The 18,891-nt window shown below is 43.9% G+C and overlaps 2 protein-coding genes across 2 annotated transcripts in view; both read right to left on the bottom strand.

The window, feature by feature from the left end:
- LOC310765266 (lanosterol synthase-like) overlaps positions 1 to 17,126 on the bottom strand; it is a gene marked incomplete at its 3' end in the record, with an annotated part of 29,879 nt that extends 12,753 nt beyond the window's left edge. Inside the window, exons 1-2 of the mRNA XM_083620041.1 lie at positions 17,110 to 17,126; positions 3,697 to 3,818 (exon numbers count right to left, since the gene is read on the bottom strand). Of these exons, the coding sequence (XP_083476167.1) occupies positions 3,697 to 3,766 (70 nt within the window). The 5' untranslated portion in view covers positions 3,767 to 3,818; positions 17,110 to 17,126. The remainder of the gene's footprint in view (positions 1 to 3,696; positions 3,819 to 17,109) is intronic.
- LOC310765249 (lanosterol synthase-like) lies at positions 5,405 to 9,806 on the bottom strand (the record flags this gene model as incomplete). Its single annotated transcript, XM_083620025.1, has 4 exons — positions 9,782 to 9,806; positions 7,968 to 8,136; positions 6,630 to 6,768; positions 5,405 to 5,517 (listed from the first exon to the last, which is right to left on the bottom strand). Exons 1-4 carry the CDS (start codon positions 9,793 to 9,795, stop codon positions 5,405 to 5,407), a joined length of 435 nt encoding a protein of 144 aa, XP_083476151.1. The 5' UTR covers positions 9,796 to 9,806.
- Positions 17,127 to 18,891: the final 1,765 nt, after the last annotated feature.

The raw sequence follows: 18,891 nt of genomic DNA on the forward strand, positions 1-18,891 counted from the left end.
ATGCAACTTGACCAGACAGAGCTCTAGCACTCTCCCGCCCCAGCCCTGCTCCCACGGTGGTGTCTAGCTCCCTCCGAATATGAGTGATTTTATCTGCAAAAAACTTTGCAAAATCGTTGCAGGAGATCTTGGGGTCTTTACAAGGCCCCGGTGGTAAAGGTGGTTCCGTTAAATTGCGAACCACCTGAAAGAGTCTCCTGCTACTATTTTCTGCAGATGCAATAGAGGCGGTGAAGAAAGTCTTCTTCGCCGTCGCTATCGCCACTTGGTAGGCTCGAAGTTGAGCTCTAACCTGTGTCCGGTCAGATTCGGAGTGAGTTTTCCGCCACCGACGCTCTAGCCGTCTCAGCGATTGTTTCATCGCCCTCAGCTCCGAAGAAAACCACGGGGCTGTCCGGGCTCCATGCAATCGGAGAGGGCGCTTCGGAGCCAGACAGTCGATAGCCCTGGTTAACTCCGCATTCCAGCGGGCCACCAGGGAATCAGCTGAAAGGCCATCAACATGGGATAAAGCATCCCCTACCACTCTCTGGAAACCATTTGGATCCATTAAGTGGCGGGGGCGGACCATCCGAATTGGTCCCACCTCCCTGCAGAGGGGAAGGGTCGCGGAGAAGTCCAGTTGCACCAGGAAGTGATCTGACCATGGCACTTCTTTTGTTTCACTTTTACTTAGTGTCAGATCACCCACGTCACTAGAGGTGAACACCAGGTCTAAGGCATGTCCATGACTATGAGTTGGGCCAAACTTATTCAGGGACAGCCCCATGGAGGCCATGCTTTCCACGAAGTCCCGAGCGGCCCCTTGTAAGGTCGTGTCGGCATGGATGTTAAAATCCCCTAGGACAACCAAACTAGGTGTCTCCAGGAGAAAATCCGCCACGACCTGAAGCAGCTCAGACAGGGAATCCTTGGTGCAGCGGGGAGGCCGGTACACCAATAGGAATCCTGTACTGCCCCTATTGCCCAACTTCCAGAACATGCACTCAGAAAACTGGATCTTCCCAGTAGGACGCCTGGTGCAAGCTAGTGACTTCCTAAAAATCACTGCAACCCCCCCTCCCCGCCCACATGACCTGGGTTGCTGTGCGTAAGAGAAACCTGGTGGGCAAGCAGCGGCAAGGACAGGCCCATCTGCTTCCTCCAACCAGGTCTCTGTCACACATGCCAGGTCAAATCCTCCATCCACAATCAGGTCGTGGATGGCAGTGGTTTTATTCATCATTGACCTGGCATTACACAGCAACACCTTCAGGTCATGTAGGTTTCCCCTGTTGATTCCAGTATCCATCCGGTCAAGGCCAGACCCGGAGGCAGGGATAGTCTTCAAACAACGACTAAACCTGCCTCCTCGGTAATGACATGGTCTGGTCTTAGCGTAACTCCGCCTCCTGCCCATGATCACCGAGATCGGATGTCCCAGTGCTTCCCCCCCTGTGGAACTTGTCCCAGCCATCGTGTTGGCTGGGGCCCCACTCCCAGGCAGCCCTGATCCCGCCCCTTAAAAACAAAACGCAAACTATACAGAACCAATAAAACAACAACAACAAAAAAGAACAGAACAATTATAATAAAATTAATCCCCAACCAAATATCCATTCCACCCACCCCCAACAAAGGAAAAAAGGAAAAAAAGAAATAAAAATTTAAATTGCCACCGACTGCTTGAGGACATTTTAAAGCACACTAACCCCCTGGAACAGGGAAGCAATGGCAGAACACTTCCCACCCTTCCCAAAAAGTTTGTTCCAAAAAGGGTCTGGGCCACGCCCCCTGGGCCAGTTGGAAAAGGCCCTGGAATGGAGCAGGCCCTGCAGTCCTCACCCAGCCGATGGTCCGAGGCCTCACTGCAGCAGGAGTCCCTTTATAGCTGGGAGAGAGGGTCTGGGCCACGCCCCCTGGGCCAGTTGGAAAAGGCCCTGGAAGGGAGCAGGCCCTGCAGTCCTCACCCAGCCGATGGTCCGAGGCCTCACTGCAGCAGGAGTCCCTTTATAGCTGGGAGAGAGGGCCTGGGCCACGCCCCCTGGGCCAGTTGGAAAAGGCCCTGGAAGGGAGCAGGCCCTGCAGTCCTCACCCAGCCGATGGTAAAGGGAAACGCCATTGAACAGACTAAGACCTTCCAATACTTAGGCATTACTTTCTCTTATAATGCCAAATTGTCAACACACCTGACCACATCAGCTATATCAGCAGGAAGAAGTGCAAATGCCATCCTTAGATTATTCAGAAGGAAAGGAGCTGGCTTCCTCCCGATGGCCCTAAAAGTTTTTCAGGCAAAATCTTTAGCCCAACTCCTGTATGGCTCTCAAATTAGCCCCTCTGCCAACCTTAAGACCCTTGAAACAGTACAATCAAAATTCTTAAGATCATTATTTGCTACCCCAAAGTGTACACCTAATGCAGTCTTAAGGCAAGAGGCAGGACTGCCCAGAGTGGTATTAAAAGTCTGGGAGCAAGCAATATCCCTCTGGCTGAAAATCCATTACAATCCTAAGGGACTGTTACCTTGCTTCCTGGCCGCAGCTCCCTATCCTCCTTGGCTTATGCAAATAACTAATAAGATCAAACAAATTGGCCTAAACCCTGAAAATCTTTTTATTGAAACTCCGAACAAGGCAAAAGAGACTTTACGATGTCGAATTACAACAAGAAGACGCCCTACTCCCGGAGACGTATAGATGCTTAAAAGCTTGGCCTAATTTTGCAGCTGCCCCTTACTTAACTAACATCACTAACGAAGCTTATAGATGGGCTTTCTCGAGAGCCCGTTTTGAGACAATGCCCTCAGCAGTGCTGTACAGCAAATTCACGTGGGTACCAATGCATGCGCGTCTCTGCCCCTGTATGTCTGATAAGGTAGAATCTGTCACACGCATCCTTCTATTTTGCGAATTTTACAGTGAAGAACGAGTTCAACTTATTTTGCCGCTTTTATCAAAATTTATACCCCTACAACATTATTTGGAATCCTCCCCCGAAATTCTACGAAAATACCTTCTGGAAGATTCCTCAAGCTCAATATCATATGAGGTGGCCAAATTTTGCACTTTAGTAATCAGGAAGCGTAAATCTCAAATCTGTTAAATGGCACACTGCGAAGTTCCCTTGTGTAATCTTTTTTTTTTTTTTCCTTTTTCTTTTCTTTTCTGATGTTGTTGTTGATTTCTTTTTGTTTGATCTTGTGGTGTTTAGTGTCACTGGCTTTTGCCGCAATAAAACTTGAACTTGAACTTCACCTCCCACTGTGCCATTAAACCCTATGTATGAATGCTACTGCAATAAAAAGGCTATAACTCACCTCATTCTTTGTATTTATTAAATAATATTTTATCACTGCATTTGTGCTTTACGGAGTGGCACAAAAGGGCCCGTGTCCAGACCCTCCCAAGAGTTCCCAATATAAATTTTGGAGGAGAAAAAAAACAGGAGGGAAGATATGACCAGCATCTTCTGTTTGATCATAGAAATGGTGTCAATGTGCCAATCTATGGAGATTTCTAAAAGGACCCACAAAGGAAGGAAGGAAGGAAGGAAGGAAGGAAGGAAGGAAGGAAGGAAGGAAGGAAGGAAAGAAAAGAGACAGAATAGAGAGGTGCTCCCAAATAACTGTACAACACCAGGACCCCCAAGTTTTGCCTGGGTACTACGCTCAAGCAAAATGGATTGATCCAGCCCTGCCAGAGATTTCTGCCTTACCTTTCTTATGGAGATTTATCCGAGCCCGCACTACATCTGGATGGTCAGGCCCAAGTCCAAGGATTCGCATAGCTATGTAGCTAAAGGTTGTGCCAAATACTGTTGACTGTTCTGTAAAATGGCTACCATAAAGAGAGATCAAAGAGCCATTAGAAAGTACACCAGAGTGTTTGGATGTCTAAGAAGCTGTTTGAATTGTTTAGTTTCCATTCTTCTGGTGCATTAACTTAAATTCAAAAACTTCTCTGAGAACTTGTCAGAATACAGTGGTACCTCGGGTTACATACACTTCAGGTTACATACGCTTCAGGTTACAGACTCCGCCATCCCAGAAATAGTGCTTCAGGTTAAGAACTTTGCTTCAGGATAAGAACAGAAATTGTGCTCCGGTGGCGTGGCAGCAGTGGGAAGCCCCATTAGCTAAAGTGGTGCTTCAGGTTAAGAACAGTTTCAGGTTAAGAACGGACCTCCAGAACGAATTAAGTACTTAACCCGAGGTACCACTGTACTCCAAGAATACCCAGTTAGCTAGCCATTAGCCGGGATACCACAGAATACCTACTTTTGTTTTCTATTTCCTTTTTTTAAAAAAAGTAATGCCTTAATGAAGGACATGTAGTGCTTTGAAATGTTTCTTTTCAGGAGACAGCATGGGCATGAGAGCAACTCATACAGCCAGAATACCAGTTGAAATTCCATTCCAGATAAATAAAGCTGATCTTGGTCAATGAGAATGTAGATTCTGAATTCAGATTCTGAATTCAGATTCAAAGCTGAGTCAAACCCGGAACCATTTTGTGGTTTGCTATTGGTTTGACAGGATACATTTGGATGGAGGCAACCTGGCCTCACCAGACCATTATCAATTGTAATACTTCCTAGAGATGGTGCTTTTTAAAGGAAAGAGTGATGTCGGATATCATTGTGGTGATCACACAGGGTCCCCGGACGTTTCACCATCTATTGATCCCTGTGCCACCACTATATTTCCCACTGCCACCACCCAGGCTCTACCTCGTACAACCCTGAGTCCAGTCAAGGTTAAATTGGAACATAAACTTTTGTTTATTTATTGCAGTTTAACAAGTGTGTGGTTTAATAAACGGTATCAGTCAATTACATTCATGGGGTGCCTATCCAGACCTATAACTTCCGCTACCTGCTCTTACTCACTAAACCATCTCTCAGATATTTACTTGTCTTCCTAGCCCCTAAGTATTCCTGACTCAGCTTATTTCGTTACACTAACTCAACCTACCCACAAACTCTAGCCCAATTCACTCCCACTCCAACCAACCACCCAACTCCCAACAAACTCCCCCCTTCCCCCCTCCCAGAGCTGGTTTTATAGTCCGTCTGACTCCACCCCCTGGGTCCTGATTGGGTGACCTGTTTAACTATTTCACCTCCAGCACTCTCTCATATGTTAACGTCACAATCATATCTTCATTACTGTTGCCTCTCTCCACCCCTCATGCCACAATTCTATTTTTCTCTGCCACAGCTGGGCAGCTTCAGTACATGCTGAGGCCAGCTGGGATTCTGGTCATCTGCCCTGCTGCCCAGTCCACATGGTGAGTATTGCTCACAGTAAAAAGACAGCAGAATGCAGAAGTGATTTAAAGAAGCCTTCATGGGGGAATTGCATCATGGACCAGCCCAAGACAAATATATGCAGAATTAGAACATCACACCCTCCTTGGACTACTCACAAACTCCAGCCACCATCTGGAAGCTGTTTTGAGAGGATGTAACGCAGGAGCTCTCTCTCCGCCTCTTCTGGCAGTGAGATCTTGGCAGCATAGCATGACATCAAAAAACCTGTTTGATTTTTCAAAAAAGATAACAATGTATAATACTTGACTATCTCAATTTTGGTTTGATTTGTTTGGATACCACCTGATTGGATATCGAAATGTAACTTGTGCTTTTGTACCCCTGATAGGTGGTGTGTGTTTTTTTCCTATCTTGAAACAGAAGAAAAAGGTCAAACATAACAAGATTTAATTATCTAGCAAGTTTAGGCAAAAGATCATCACTTCTGCCTCCTTACTAGAAGGTGCATGATTTCATTCTGGACTATTCAATGTTGGATGCTGCTTACAGTGATTGCCTGGAGCTGTATGCACAACCCCTGTGTGGTGAACCATTGAACAACAGGCAGCAGGATGCTCAGTGAATTTTCTTCAGACTGCTGGGGTCTTACCCAATCCTGTCAGGTGATGCCAGAGGACAAACCTAGGACCTTCTGCATGCAGGGACTGAACTGAATTCAGCTTCTCTCACTTCTCTCACTTCATTTCACAGTTTGGTTCACTTTTTCGCATCAGTTTGTGATTTTTATTTTTATTTTAGTTCTCATGAAAATTCATCATCCCAATATACAAATTTTGCAAAGCTATTATTGCTGTTTCTGCTGTTGTTGTTACTCTAGTATATGCCATTCTGCACATTATGTGACTGGAGACCTGCACTACAAAATTCAGTGAATAGCAAATGTCAGTGGATGCCTGTGTTTCAGTTCTCATGCTGTTTCTGAAAGGTGAGAGCTCTTTGTTCCTTTCATACTAAAGGCTTACAGGTCCATTATTCTAGATTATTCTGACTTCATTGGAAAGAGTGATAGCTTCTGCTTTGTTGCAGAAAATCCCAAGTTGGATCCTGGGCATAGAGCTGGGGAAATCACAGAGGGTTGCTACCAGTTCAGTGTTGAGATAAATGTGCCAGTGGGATAAGACAGCTTCCTATGTTATTATGATGAAGAGCTTTGTACAGGCAAAAGAAAGACAACTGATTTAAGCAGTTTCAGAGGTTTCTCAAAATGTCCACCTATTTGTGCCTGGCCTATCTGGTAAAAAAAGAAATAGATGTGTAGAAAATACACAGGGAGGCCCGTTAATATATTTGTGATAAGTCTGTTAGCGTTCCTATACCTGGTCCAAGAGCGACGACACCAGAGCACTCCATAGCCCAATGGCCATCTTCCACTTGCAGGCCAGAGAAGAATTTAATCGCTTTCTGGACTGCTTCCTGGGCCGTATGGGCTTTGGGCAAGTCTGGAAAGAACTTACTCTGTAAAACAAAATGGGGGAAGTAAGAGAAAAGTGCAGAAATTAAAAAGGCTGGCTACAGTACAAAGTATGCATACTGTTATAATCCTGCTACATATAATGCAACTGTTGGGTCATTTGAAAATAAATATAGCAGAGAAAGGTAGTCAGGATAGGGACCATGGCAGATGGGGAAGTGTCATTTAATACTTCCCCTCTCAGCAGTAGTCTCAATAAAATCCCCCCCCCCTCGCCAGCTGCTATTTGTATGTGCCTGGGGACACCAGCAGGCTGGGAAAGGCAAAACTCCCTCCTTCTCACCCACCACAACCCCCATCCTGACTGGGTCCTCATGTAGTTGAACAACAGTCATGTTAAATACAAAAAGCTGTTTAATGTAATGGATGGTTTGTTCCTGAGAGACCATTCCAAAATAAAGTTTTACAACCACACCATGATTCCGCAAGGGAAATCAACAGCTGCAAACATCTCACAATGCTTCACATCAGTGAGAGATCACAGCTGTTCGGAGATCCAGGAGACTTTCTCTAAACAAACTGCGTAGAGAATGCATGTGCCTCAGTATTTCCACACACATAAAGTGCCTCATACAAATGCATCATATGTGCATCATGGAAATAATTATCAGGATACTGGAGAATAATCATTGAGAGCAAGAAAGCGGCTTTCTAGAGAACATCTCTGAGCTCTTAGATCAGAGAACCATAGAATATAAGGGACCAGAAGATCATGTAGCCCAACTCCCTTTCCACAAGTAGGAACCCTACACTGACTCTGGCTTGCAGATGAACTCACTCAGCTTTCTAGGTATCAAGCACAGAGCAGCTACCTTGTAGAAAGTGATAACCAAGTTATGTATTTCAGTATTTCCTGCAGATTGTCATATTCATCTTGCAGGCTTGTCTTTTTTCAAGTAGGGTTTCATATTCAACCCTGACATTAGCAAGTTGCAGTTGTACAGCACCAAGTGGCAGGCGGTTGGGGGAGATGACCTTCATGATCCCTTCCACAATTCTATGATTGCAATAACCAAGCTTCCTGTGCTCCTAACTGAGGTGTCAGAAGATGAGAAGCCAAAAGAAAAATGACCCAGCCCCTGGGAAACTGCTGCTAGGCAGGGCCAAGCCAGCAGTCCTCATGCCCTGTGCTCCTTTTGTAGCCTTTCCGTGTTGTACCATCTGTTATCATTAAGCCACTTACAGTGTCCAGCCCTAAAGTGTAAGCCTCGAGTGCATTCTGTTCACGGACACATTCTTCACTGTCTGCCACGTAGTACCATCTATGCCGCCCTTCCACGGAGCTGAATCGCCAGCGAGTCAGATCAGTTTTGGGTTCTATTTCATGTGCACCTTTTCTTCTGCGCAGACTTCTACCAAAGAACACAGAGGAGGTGGGGAGTTTGAAACATGCAGGCAGATTTTCAGTTTGTTATCCTACCACAGGAAATTATTCTGAAATCAATTTGGTGGTCCTTCCAGCCAGAAGTGAGGGACAGACTTGTCTATTCATTTCAGTGGGTCTATTCATGACTAATTTGTCCACTGATTTCAGTGAGTCTACTCTGAGTATGGCATAGTCATATACCACCAATAGATCCTTTGCTTTTTCTAGCTAGCTCATTATGGAAACACTCCCTATTCTCTACAACCATATTTTTGTCCCAGTAGTTCAGAGCAGAAAGTGGTTGACAGGGATGGCTTATGAGTTTCTTTTATATCCTGCTTCATTCCAATGACAGAGCTCATTTTAGGGTTCTTAAGTATGGAAGTCCCAGATTGATCAACATAACTTACTTTCAGATAATTGGGCATAGGGCCACACCTTTAATTTCCAGTCTGTTCACCTATTTTCATTTCCCCAAGTCTGCTCCTAAAACTGCCCCCCCCCAACTTCTCTTAGTTATTTTACAATATCTCTTCTAACTTGGAAATGCTGAATTTTCACGTGTCTGTCTTTCACATTATCTCTTTGGTGGAATCTCTTGCACACCTTTCCTGGAGAAAAGCCCCAGTGAAACAGTGGTACTTACTTCTGAGTAAGCATGCATAGGATTGTCCTAGTAGACTATTCCATGTTTAAAATTTAGGGGTGATTTTCTCATAATTGGCCTGTTATAGGCCTCCACTAATCGAACTGTTTTAGACATCAATAATTGACAAATAATAAGGACCACTGATTCAGTTCCAAAGTGCTGCACTCTGCTTTAGTAATTAATTTATATGCAGCCCGATATTTTGCCCATCTTCTAGTTATTCCCATCATTTATCAAATTGGGTTTGCTAAGTTTAACATCATCAACACATCTAGTTTCATGTCATTTCTCAACTGCAAATCTTTTTCTTCAAAGTTATTATAACCAATGAAACTTCTTTACACCAATTTTCATTTCTGTTCCTAATCACAATACAAAACTTCTGTTCTATTTTCCACAGTATTTCTGAATGAAGAAAAGCCAAAATGCTGCCTTTTTATTACTTAATAAAGGTAAAGGTAAAGGTACCCCTGCCCGTACGGGCCAGTCTTGACAGACTCTAGGGTTGTGCGCCCATCTCACTCAAGAGGCCGGGGGCCAGCGCTGTCCGGAGACACTTCCAGGTCACGTGGCCAGCGTGACAAAGCTGCATCTGGCGAGCCAGCGCAACACACGGAAACGCTGTTTACCTTCCCGCCAGTAAGCGGTCCCTATTTATCTACTTCCACCCGGGGGTGCTTTCGAACTGCTAGGTTGGCAGGCGCTGGGACCGAGCAAGGGGAGCGCACCCCGCCGCAGGGATTCGAACCGCCGACCTTTCGATCAGCAAGCCCCAGGCGCTGAGGCTTTTACCCACAGCGCCACCCACGTGATTTATTACTTACTAGATCAGGTTAATTGCCCTTCCCATCTTATTTCTGTGAACTTCTGTAATAAAGTTTGCTTAATCAATATGAATTAAGTCAAGCAACTGGCACACTTTGTTATTTTATTTAACCATCATCCTAATTCAAAGCATATAGATTGCACACAATGTACTTACGTCCCATCAGACATCTTCTTGGGTTGATGAAACTGCCTCAGGTTGTTCTGGTTATATTTTAGATGTTGCCAGACAGCCACGCAGGACACTGAATAGGACACTGAACTCTTGGACTCTGGGCTAGAGTTCCTGCCTCTGAAGGTCCACAATTCCTAAAACATTCAGGCTCACATCCAGTAAAATACTTGAAGGTTATATAAAGACTGACCTAACCAATCACAGCAAGAATAATTTTACAGGGTGGAGTGTTAATGTAATCAGTGAAAGGCACACCCACAATAACAAAGGTCAGTGTATGACAGGGCTATCCTTGATGCATTGCACAGACTTTTTCTGGAGATAAAAATCTATCATGAGTAAAGTACCGTATTTTTCGCACCATAGGGCGCACTGGACCATAGGGCGCACCTAGTTTTGGGAGGCGGAAAACAAGAAAAAATTATTCTGAACCCCAGAAGCCAGAACAGCAAGAGGGATCTGGCTTCTGGGATACCGTGTGGCTGTTCTGACCTCTGGGGTAACCGCGCCAAGCCTCTTCAGGACAGCGGGATGAAGGCTCCCCCTGCCCAAAGAGGCTGCGCAGGGCTAAAGCAGAAGCCAGGACAGACGCGTCGCTGAAGGGGCACTGGGCCTTCTCTCTCTCTGCGCAGCGCCCCTCCTTCACAGGAGAGGCTGATTTCAGTGAGTCTACTCTGAGTATGGCATAGTCATATACCACCAATAGATCCTTTGCTTTTTCTAGCTAGCTCATTATGGAAACACTCCCTATTCTCTACAACCATATTTTTGTCCCAGTAGTTCAGAGCAGAAAGTGGTTGACAGGGATGGCTTATGAGTTTCTTTTATATCCTGCTTCATTCCAATGACAGAGCTCATTTTAGGGTTCTTAAGTATGGAAGTCCCAGATTGATCAACATAACTTACTTTCAGATAATTGGGCATAGGGCCACACCTTTAATTTCCAGTCTGTTCACCTATTTTCATTTCCCCAAGTCTGCTCCTAAAACTGCCCCCCCCCCCAACTTCTCTTAGTTATTTTACAATATCTCTTCTAACTTGGAAATGCTGAATTTTCACGTGTCTGTCTTTCACATTATCTCTTTGGTGGAATCTCTTGCACACCTTTCCTGGAGGAAAGCCCCAGTGAAACAGTGGTACTTACTTCTGAGTAAGCATGCATAGGATTGTCCTAGTAGACTATTCCATGTTTAAAATTTAGGGGTGATTTTCTCATAATTGGCCTATTGTAGGCCTCCACTAATTGAACTGTTTTAGACATCAATAATTGACAAATAATAAGGACCACTGATTCAGTTCCAAAGAGAGTTAATATGTATGTACTGTGCTGCACTCTGCTTTAGTAATTAATTTATATGCAGCCCGATATTTTGCCCATCTTCTAGTTATTCCCATCATTTATCAAATTGGGTTTGCTAAGTTTAACATCATCAACACATCTAGTTTCATGTCATTTCTCAACTGCAAATCTTTTTCTTCAAAGTTATTATAACCAATGAAACTTCTTTACACCAATTTTCATTTCTGTTCCTAATCACAATACAAAACTTCTGTTCTATTTTCCACAGTATTTCTGAATGAAGAAAAGCCAAAATGCTGCCTTTTTATTACTTAATAAAGGTAAAGGTAAAGGTACCCCTGCCCGTACGGGCCAGTCTTGACAGACTCTAGGGTTGTGCGCCCATCTCACTCAAGAGGCTGGGGGCCAGCGCTGTCCGGAGACACTTCCGGGTCACGTGGCCAGCGTGACAAAGCTGCATCTGGCGAGCCAGCGCAACACACGGAAACGCTGTTTACCTTCCCGCCAGTAAGCGGTCCCTATTTATCTACTTGCACCCGGGGGTGCTTTCGAACTGCTAGGTTGGCAGGCGCTGGGACCGAGCAAGGGGAGCGCACCCCGCCGCGGGGATTCGAACAGCCAACCATTCGATCGGCAAGCCCTAGGCGCTGAGGCTTTTACCCACAGCGCCACCCACATGATTTATTACTTAATACATCAGGTTAATTGCCCTTCCCATCTTATTTCTGTGAACTTCTGTAATAAAGCTTGCTTAATCAATATGAATTAAGTCAAGCAACTGGCACACTTTGTTATTTTATTTAACCATCATCCTAATTCAAAGCATATAGATTGCACACAATGTACTTACGTCCCATCAGACATCTTCTTGGGTTGATGAAACTGCCTCAGGTTGTTCTGGTTATATTTTAGATGTTGCCAGACAGCCACGCAGGACACTGAATAGGACACTGAACTCTTGGACTCTGGGCTAGAGTTCCTGCCTCTGAAGGTCCACAATTCCTAAAACATTCAGGCTCACATCCAGTAAAATACTTGAAGGTTATATAAAGACTGACCTAACCAATCACAGCAAGAATAATTTTACAGGGTGGAGTGTTAATGTAATCAGTGAAAGGCACACCCACAATAACAAAGGTCAGTGTATGACAGGGCTATCCTTGATGCATTGCACAGACTTTTTCTGGAGATAAAAATCTATCATGAGTAAAGTACCGTATTTTTCGCACCATAGGGCGCACTGGACCATAGGGCGCACCTAGTTTTGGGAGGCGGAAAACAAGAAAAAATTATTCTGAACCCCAGAAGCCAGAACAGCAAGAGGGATCTGGCTTCTGGGATACCGTGTGGCTGTTCTGACCTCTGGGGTAACCGCGCCAAGCCTCTTCAGGACAGCGGGATGAAGGCTCCCCCTGCCCAAAGAGGCTGCGCAGGGCTAAAGCAGAAGCCAGGACAGACGCGTCGCTGAAGGGGCACTGGGCCTTCTCTCTCTCTGCGCAGCGCCCCTCCTTCACAGGAGAGGCTGATTTCAGTGAGTCTACTCTGAGTATGGCATAGTCATATACCACCAATAGATCCTTTGCTTTTTCTAGCTAGCTCATTATGGAAACACTCCCTATTCTCTACAACCATATTTTTGTCCCAGTAGTTCAGAGCAGAAAGCGGTTGACAGGGATGGCTTATGAGTTTCTTTTATATCCTGCTTCATTCCAATGACAGAGCTCATTTTAGGGTTCTTAAGTATGGAAGTCCCAGATTGATCAACATAACTTACTTTCAGATAATTGGGCATAGGGCCACACCTTTAATTTCCAGTCTGTTCACCTATTTTCATTTCCCCAAGTCTGCTCCTAAAACTGCCCCCCCCCCCAACTTCTCTTAGTTATTTTACAATATCTCTTCTAACTTGGAAATGCTGAATTTTCACGTGTCTGTCTTTCACATTATCTCTTTGGTGGAATCTCTTGCACACCTTTCCTGGAGAAAAGCCCCAGTGAAACAGTGGTACTTACTTCTGAGTAAGCATGCATAGGATTGTCCTAGTAGACTATTCCATGTTTAAAATTTAGGGGTGATTTTCTCATAATTGGCCTATTGTAGGCCTCCACTAATTGAACTGTTTTAGACATCAATAATTGACAAATAATAAGGACCACTGATTCAGTTCCAAAGAGAGTTAATATGTATGTACTGTGCTGCACTCTGCTTTAGTAATTAATTTATATGCAGCCCGATATTTTGCCCATCTTCTAGTTATTCCCATCATTTATCAAATTGGGTTTGCTAAGTTTAACATCATCTACACATCTAGTTTCATGTCATTTCTCAACTGCAAATCTTTTTCTTCAAAGTTATTATAACCAATGAAACTTCTTTACACCAATTTTCATTTCTGTTCCTAATCACAATACAAAACTTCTGTTCTATTTTCCACAGTATTTCTGAATGAAGAAAAGCCAAAATGCTGCCTTTTTATTACTTAATAAAGGTAAAGGTAAAGGTACCCCTGCCCGTACGGGCCAGTCTTGACAGACTCTAGGGTTGTGCGCCCATCTCACTCAAGAGGCTGGGGGCCAGCGCTGTCCGGAGACACTTCCGGGTCACGTGGCCAGCGTGACAAAGCTGCATCTGGCGAGCCAGCGCAACACACGGAAACGCTGTTTACCTTCCCGCCAGTAAGCGGTCCCTATTTATCTACTTGCACCCGGGGGTGCTTTCGAACTGCTAGGTTGGCAGGCGCTGGGACCGAGCAAGGGGAGCGCACCCCGCCGCGGGGATTCGAACAGCCAACCATTCGATCGGCAAGCCCTAGGCGCTGAGGCTTTTACCCACAGCGCCACCCACATGATTTATTACTTAATACATCAGGTTAATTGCCCTTCCCATCTTATTTCTGTGAACTTCTGTAATAAAGCTTGCTTAATCAATATGAATTAAGTCAAGCAACTGGCACACTTTGTTATTTTATTTAACCATCATCCTAATTCAAAGCATATAGATTGCACACAATGTACTTACGTCCCATCAGACATCTTCTTGGGTTGATGAAACTGCCTCAGGTTGTTCTGGTTATATTTTAGATGTTGCCAGACAGCCACGCAGGACACTGAATAGGACACTGAACTCTTGGACTCTGGGCTAGAGTTCCTGCCTCTGAAGGTCCACAATTCCTAAAACATTCAGGCTCACATCCAGTAAAATACTTGAAGGTTATATAAAGACTGACCTAACCAATCACAGCAAGAATAATTTTACAGGGTGGAGTGTTAATGTAATCAGTGAAAGGCACACCCACAATAACAAAGGTCAGTGTATGACAGGGCTATCCTTGATGCATTGCACAGACTTTTTCTGGAGATAAAAATCTATCATGAGTAAAGTACCGTATTTTTCGCACCATAGGGCGCACTGGACCATAGGGCGCACCTAGTTTTGGGAGGCGGAAAACAAGAAAAAATTATTCTGAACCCCAGAAGCCAGAACAGCAAGAGGGATCTGGCTTCTGGGATACCGTGTGGCTGTTCTGGCTTCTGGGGTAACAGCGCCAATCCTCTTCAGGACAGCGGGATGAAGGCTCCCCCTGCCCAAAGAGGCTGCGCAGGGCTAAAGCAGAAGCCAGGACAGACGCGTCGCTGAAGGGGCACTGGGCCTTCTCTCTCTGTTGTTGTTCCTCATTTATCCAAAGCTATTGGTCATTCACTTGGGACATAGTGATTTCATACTATGTTATATAAGGCAGGATTTATTAGGAATATACATGCCTATTGCTCATTGGTTCATACTCCAAATCTTCAGGGGCTATTTATTACAGTATGTCAGTAATTACATTATGACACAGACATTATTTCAAGCTATCTTGCTATACTCATATATAACATATCATATAGATAGATAGGTAGATAGATAGATACACACACACACAAGCAGCAAGCCAAGCAGCAAGCCAACTGAAAGTATCAAATGGAGCTACTGAAAGAGCAAGATTTTTTTACTTTGGTACACAGCCATATAAAAGGACTGCCAGTCCTTTAGTTATATGGATCCCAGATCATGTAAAGCTTTAAAGATCACAGATAGCACCTAAATGGGCCCCAAAGCATAGTGATAGTCAGTGCAACAGATGCAAACAAGCTATATGTGAATGCATAATAAAATAAATATCATCCTCTCTTCTTACCTTCCTTTCCTTGTGTGTGATGTCTTTTCTCCAGACAGGGACTGTCCTAACTGCTGATCTTTGAAAGTCATTCCAAGAGCTTCCCCTGTGCTGGGCTTCATTCAGGGTGGAGAGTATCCTGTCCTCCCAAATTATTGCCTAGCATGTGCAGCCTTCGCCACTGAATCCACATCTCTTGAATGTTGTATACCCTCTGTCATTCCTCCTCAAGCACACAAATTTAAGCTATATTTTGTGTTGTGCTGGGGGAGGGTCATGGTCAAGAACCACTCAGCGAACAAAGCCTTTCTTAGATTTCTGTCAAATTTCCATTTTCCAAGAAAGGATTTGAGGTGGTGTGAATACCTGCCAGGAAATTAAGTAAATGTGCCTCTTTGTCCTGTTCCTTTTGGGGCGTGTTTGCACATATCAAAGAGGTATCATTAGTATATCATTAGCCCTCACATTTCTCCCGTCACTTCTTCATATAAGTAGTTAACCACCAGCCATAAAATATAATAAAACTTAATGTGGCCATATATTGATACTTATATCCTTATAACCTGATTTTGGATATATACATTCATTCAACTTAATTGTAGCAACCTGAGGATGTGCTCTTCCATTTAGAAGAAAATCACCACCATCACCCCATATTTTTCACTTAATGAAAAAGAGATATACCGTATTTTTCGCTCCACAAGACGGACCTGACCATAAGACACACCTAGTTTTTAGAGGAGGAAAACAAGAAAAAAAATATTCTGAACGAAACAGTGGATGTATGATTTTTGTGGTTCATGCTGTGGCCACAGACATGTGATTTGATGGTGAGTTTGGGGTGACCCAATGCAAAAATCCTGAGGATCCATGTGGATCCGTGCTTTGTAACCACATTTTTACAGCCCTGCCCTGTCACACCCTCGTTGCCTGGCCACACCCCACACATTGGAGGGCAAATCTAGTAGCAGTTGCACAGCCTTCAACTATGCTCAGTGTATTGTTTCTATGGAGATTTCAAAAAGGGCCCACAAAGGAAGGAAAGAAGGAAGAATAGAGAGGTGTTCCCGAATAACTGTACAACATCAGAACCCCCCAGCTTTTTCTGGGCCCTGCTCTCCAGCGTATGGATTGACCAAGCCCTGCTGGAGATTTCTGCCTTACCGTTCTTATGGAGATTTATCTGAGCCCGCACTACATCTGGATGGTCAGGCCCAAGTCCAAGGATTTGCATAGCTATATAGCTGAAGGTTTGCATAGCTATATAGCTGAAGGTTGTGCCCAATACTGTTGACTGTTCTGTAAGATGGCTACCATAAAGAGAGATCAAAGAGCCATTAGAAAATAGACCAGTGACTCCAGATATCGAGAAATCTCTTTGAATAGTTTAGTTTCCATTCTTCTGATATATTACCTTAATGCAAACTGCGAACCATTTTGTGGTTTGCTATTGGTTTGACAGGATACATTTGGATGATGCCAGCCTGGCTTCACCAGACGATTTATCAATTTTAGTACTTCCTACAGATGGTGGTTTTCAAAGGCAATAGTGAAGTCCGATATCATGTCTTCATTATTGCTGCCTATCTCCACCCCTCATGCCACAATTTTATTTTTCTCTGCCACAGCTGTACAGGCTGAGCCCAGCTTGCATTCTGGTCATCTACCCTGCTGCCCAGTCCACATGGTGAGTATTGCAAATGAAAGGCTCACAGTCAAAAGAGAACAGAATGCAGAAGTGATTTAAAGAAGCCTTCCCGTGGAATTGCATCATGGACCAGCCCAAGACAAAGATATGCAGAATTAGAGCAACTCTCCCCAGGCCAGTGTAGAGAAGCTCCTTGGACTACTTACAGGCCCCAGCCACCATCTGGAAGCTGTTTTGAGAGGATACAGCACAGGAATTAATTAGACTAAATTAAAAGACGCCTGCTTCTTGGGAGAAAAGCAAAGACAAACCTAGATAGCATCTTAAAAAGCAGAGACATCACCTTGCCAACAAAGGTCCGTATAGTTAAAGCTATGGTTTTCCCAGTAGTGATGTTTGGAAGTGAGAGCTGGACCATAAAGAAGGCTGATCACCAAAGAATTGATGCTTTTGAATTATGGTGCTGGAGGAGACTCTTGAGAGTCCCATGGACTGCAAGAAGATCAAACCTATCCATTCTGAAGGAAATCAGCCCTGAGTGCTCACTGGAAGGACAGATTGTGAAGCTGAGGCTCCAATACTTTGGCCACCTCATGAGAAGAGAAGACTCCCTGGAAAAGACCCTGATGTTGGGAAAGATGGAGGGCACAAGGAGAAGGGGACAACAGAGGACAAGATTGTTGGATAGTGTTCTTGGAGCTACCAGCATGAGTTTGACCAAACTGCGTGAGGTAGTGGAAGACAGAAGTGCCTGGTATGCTCTGGTCCATGGGGTTATGAAGAGTCGGACACGACTAAACGACTAAACAACAAAGCGCAGGAACTCTCTCTTGACCTCTTGTGGCAATGATATCCTGGCAATATAGCATGCCATCAAAAGACCTGTTTGATTAAAAAAAGAAAAAGAACAATTTATAATACTTGACTATCTCAGCTTTGGTTTGATTTGACACTAAGTCACCTGTTTTGATATGAAACATTTTATTGTGCTTTTGTATCACTATTGGGTTTTCTTATCACCTTGAAACAGAAGAAAAAGGTCAAGGATAACAATATTTCATCATCCAGCAAGTTTAGGCAAAAGATCATCGCTTCTGTCACTTTACTTGAAGGTGCATAATTTGTACCTGCAATTTTCAATGTGAGATGCTGCTTACAGAGATTGCCTGGAGGTATATGCACTTCCCCTGTGTGGTGAACCACTGAACTGCAGGCGCCAGGCTTCTCTGTGAAGCACCTTCAAACTGCTGGTCCATCTGGGGATTCAGAGAGGTCTTACCCAGTCCTATCAGGAGATGCCACAGGACAAACCTGACCCTGAATTCAGCTCCTCTCACTTCCTCATTTCAAAGTTCAGTTTTCACATCAGTTTGTGATTTTTAAGAAAACTCCTCATGAAAATTCACCATCCTAATATACACATTTTTGCAAAGCAATTTTCCTGATACTATGCATTTTTGATGTTATTTTCATGAATAAATGCATTTATATGCACACCTTAGTCTAGAATATGCAGCTGGACACATTACTTGGCATGAGAACTACACTACAAAATTCAGCGAAGAGTGAATTTCAAAACATGCCTGTGTTTCAATTCTTGAGTTGTTTCCAATCGTGCTAATAAGGCCTCTCTCTAATCTCAATCTTCATGCCAATCACATTTATATATTTATATATTTGTTTATTTGTTTGTTTACCAATTCGATGTAGTAAAACTTCTAAGTGGTTTACAAGAAATATTAAAATTATCCATAAAAACAATAGATAATTCAGATTGAGAGTAAAAATTAAAAAAACACATCCCCTATGTCATGCCAACAATGGACAATATCCTGCCCAATGAATTCAATGGATTATCCCCCTGTTCAGAATGTACTGAAAATATATTCTGCTTTGTGAGAAAGGCTTAGTTTTCCTAAACAGGGGTGAATTGTTTTGTTTAAAAGATAAAACATTAACTAGTGGCAATTCTGAGACTCGAGAATATT

The sequence above is a fragment of the Podarcis filfolensis genome (assembly GCF_964270895.1).
Source record: "Podarcis filfolensis genome assembly, chromosome: 6".
NCBI classification, from domain to species: domain Eukaryota; kingdom Metazoa; phylum Chordata; class Lepidosauria; order Squamata; family Lacertidae; genus Podarcis; species Podarcis filfolensis.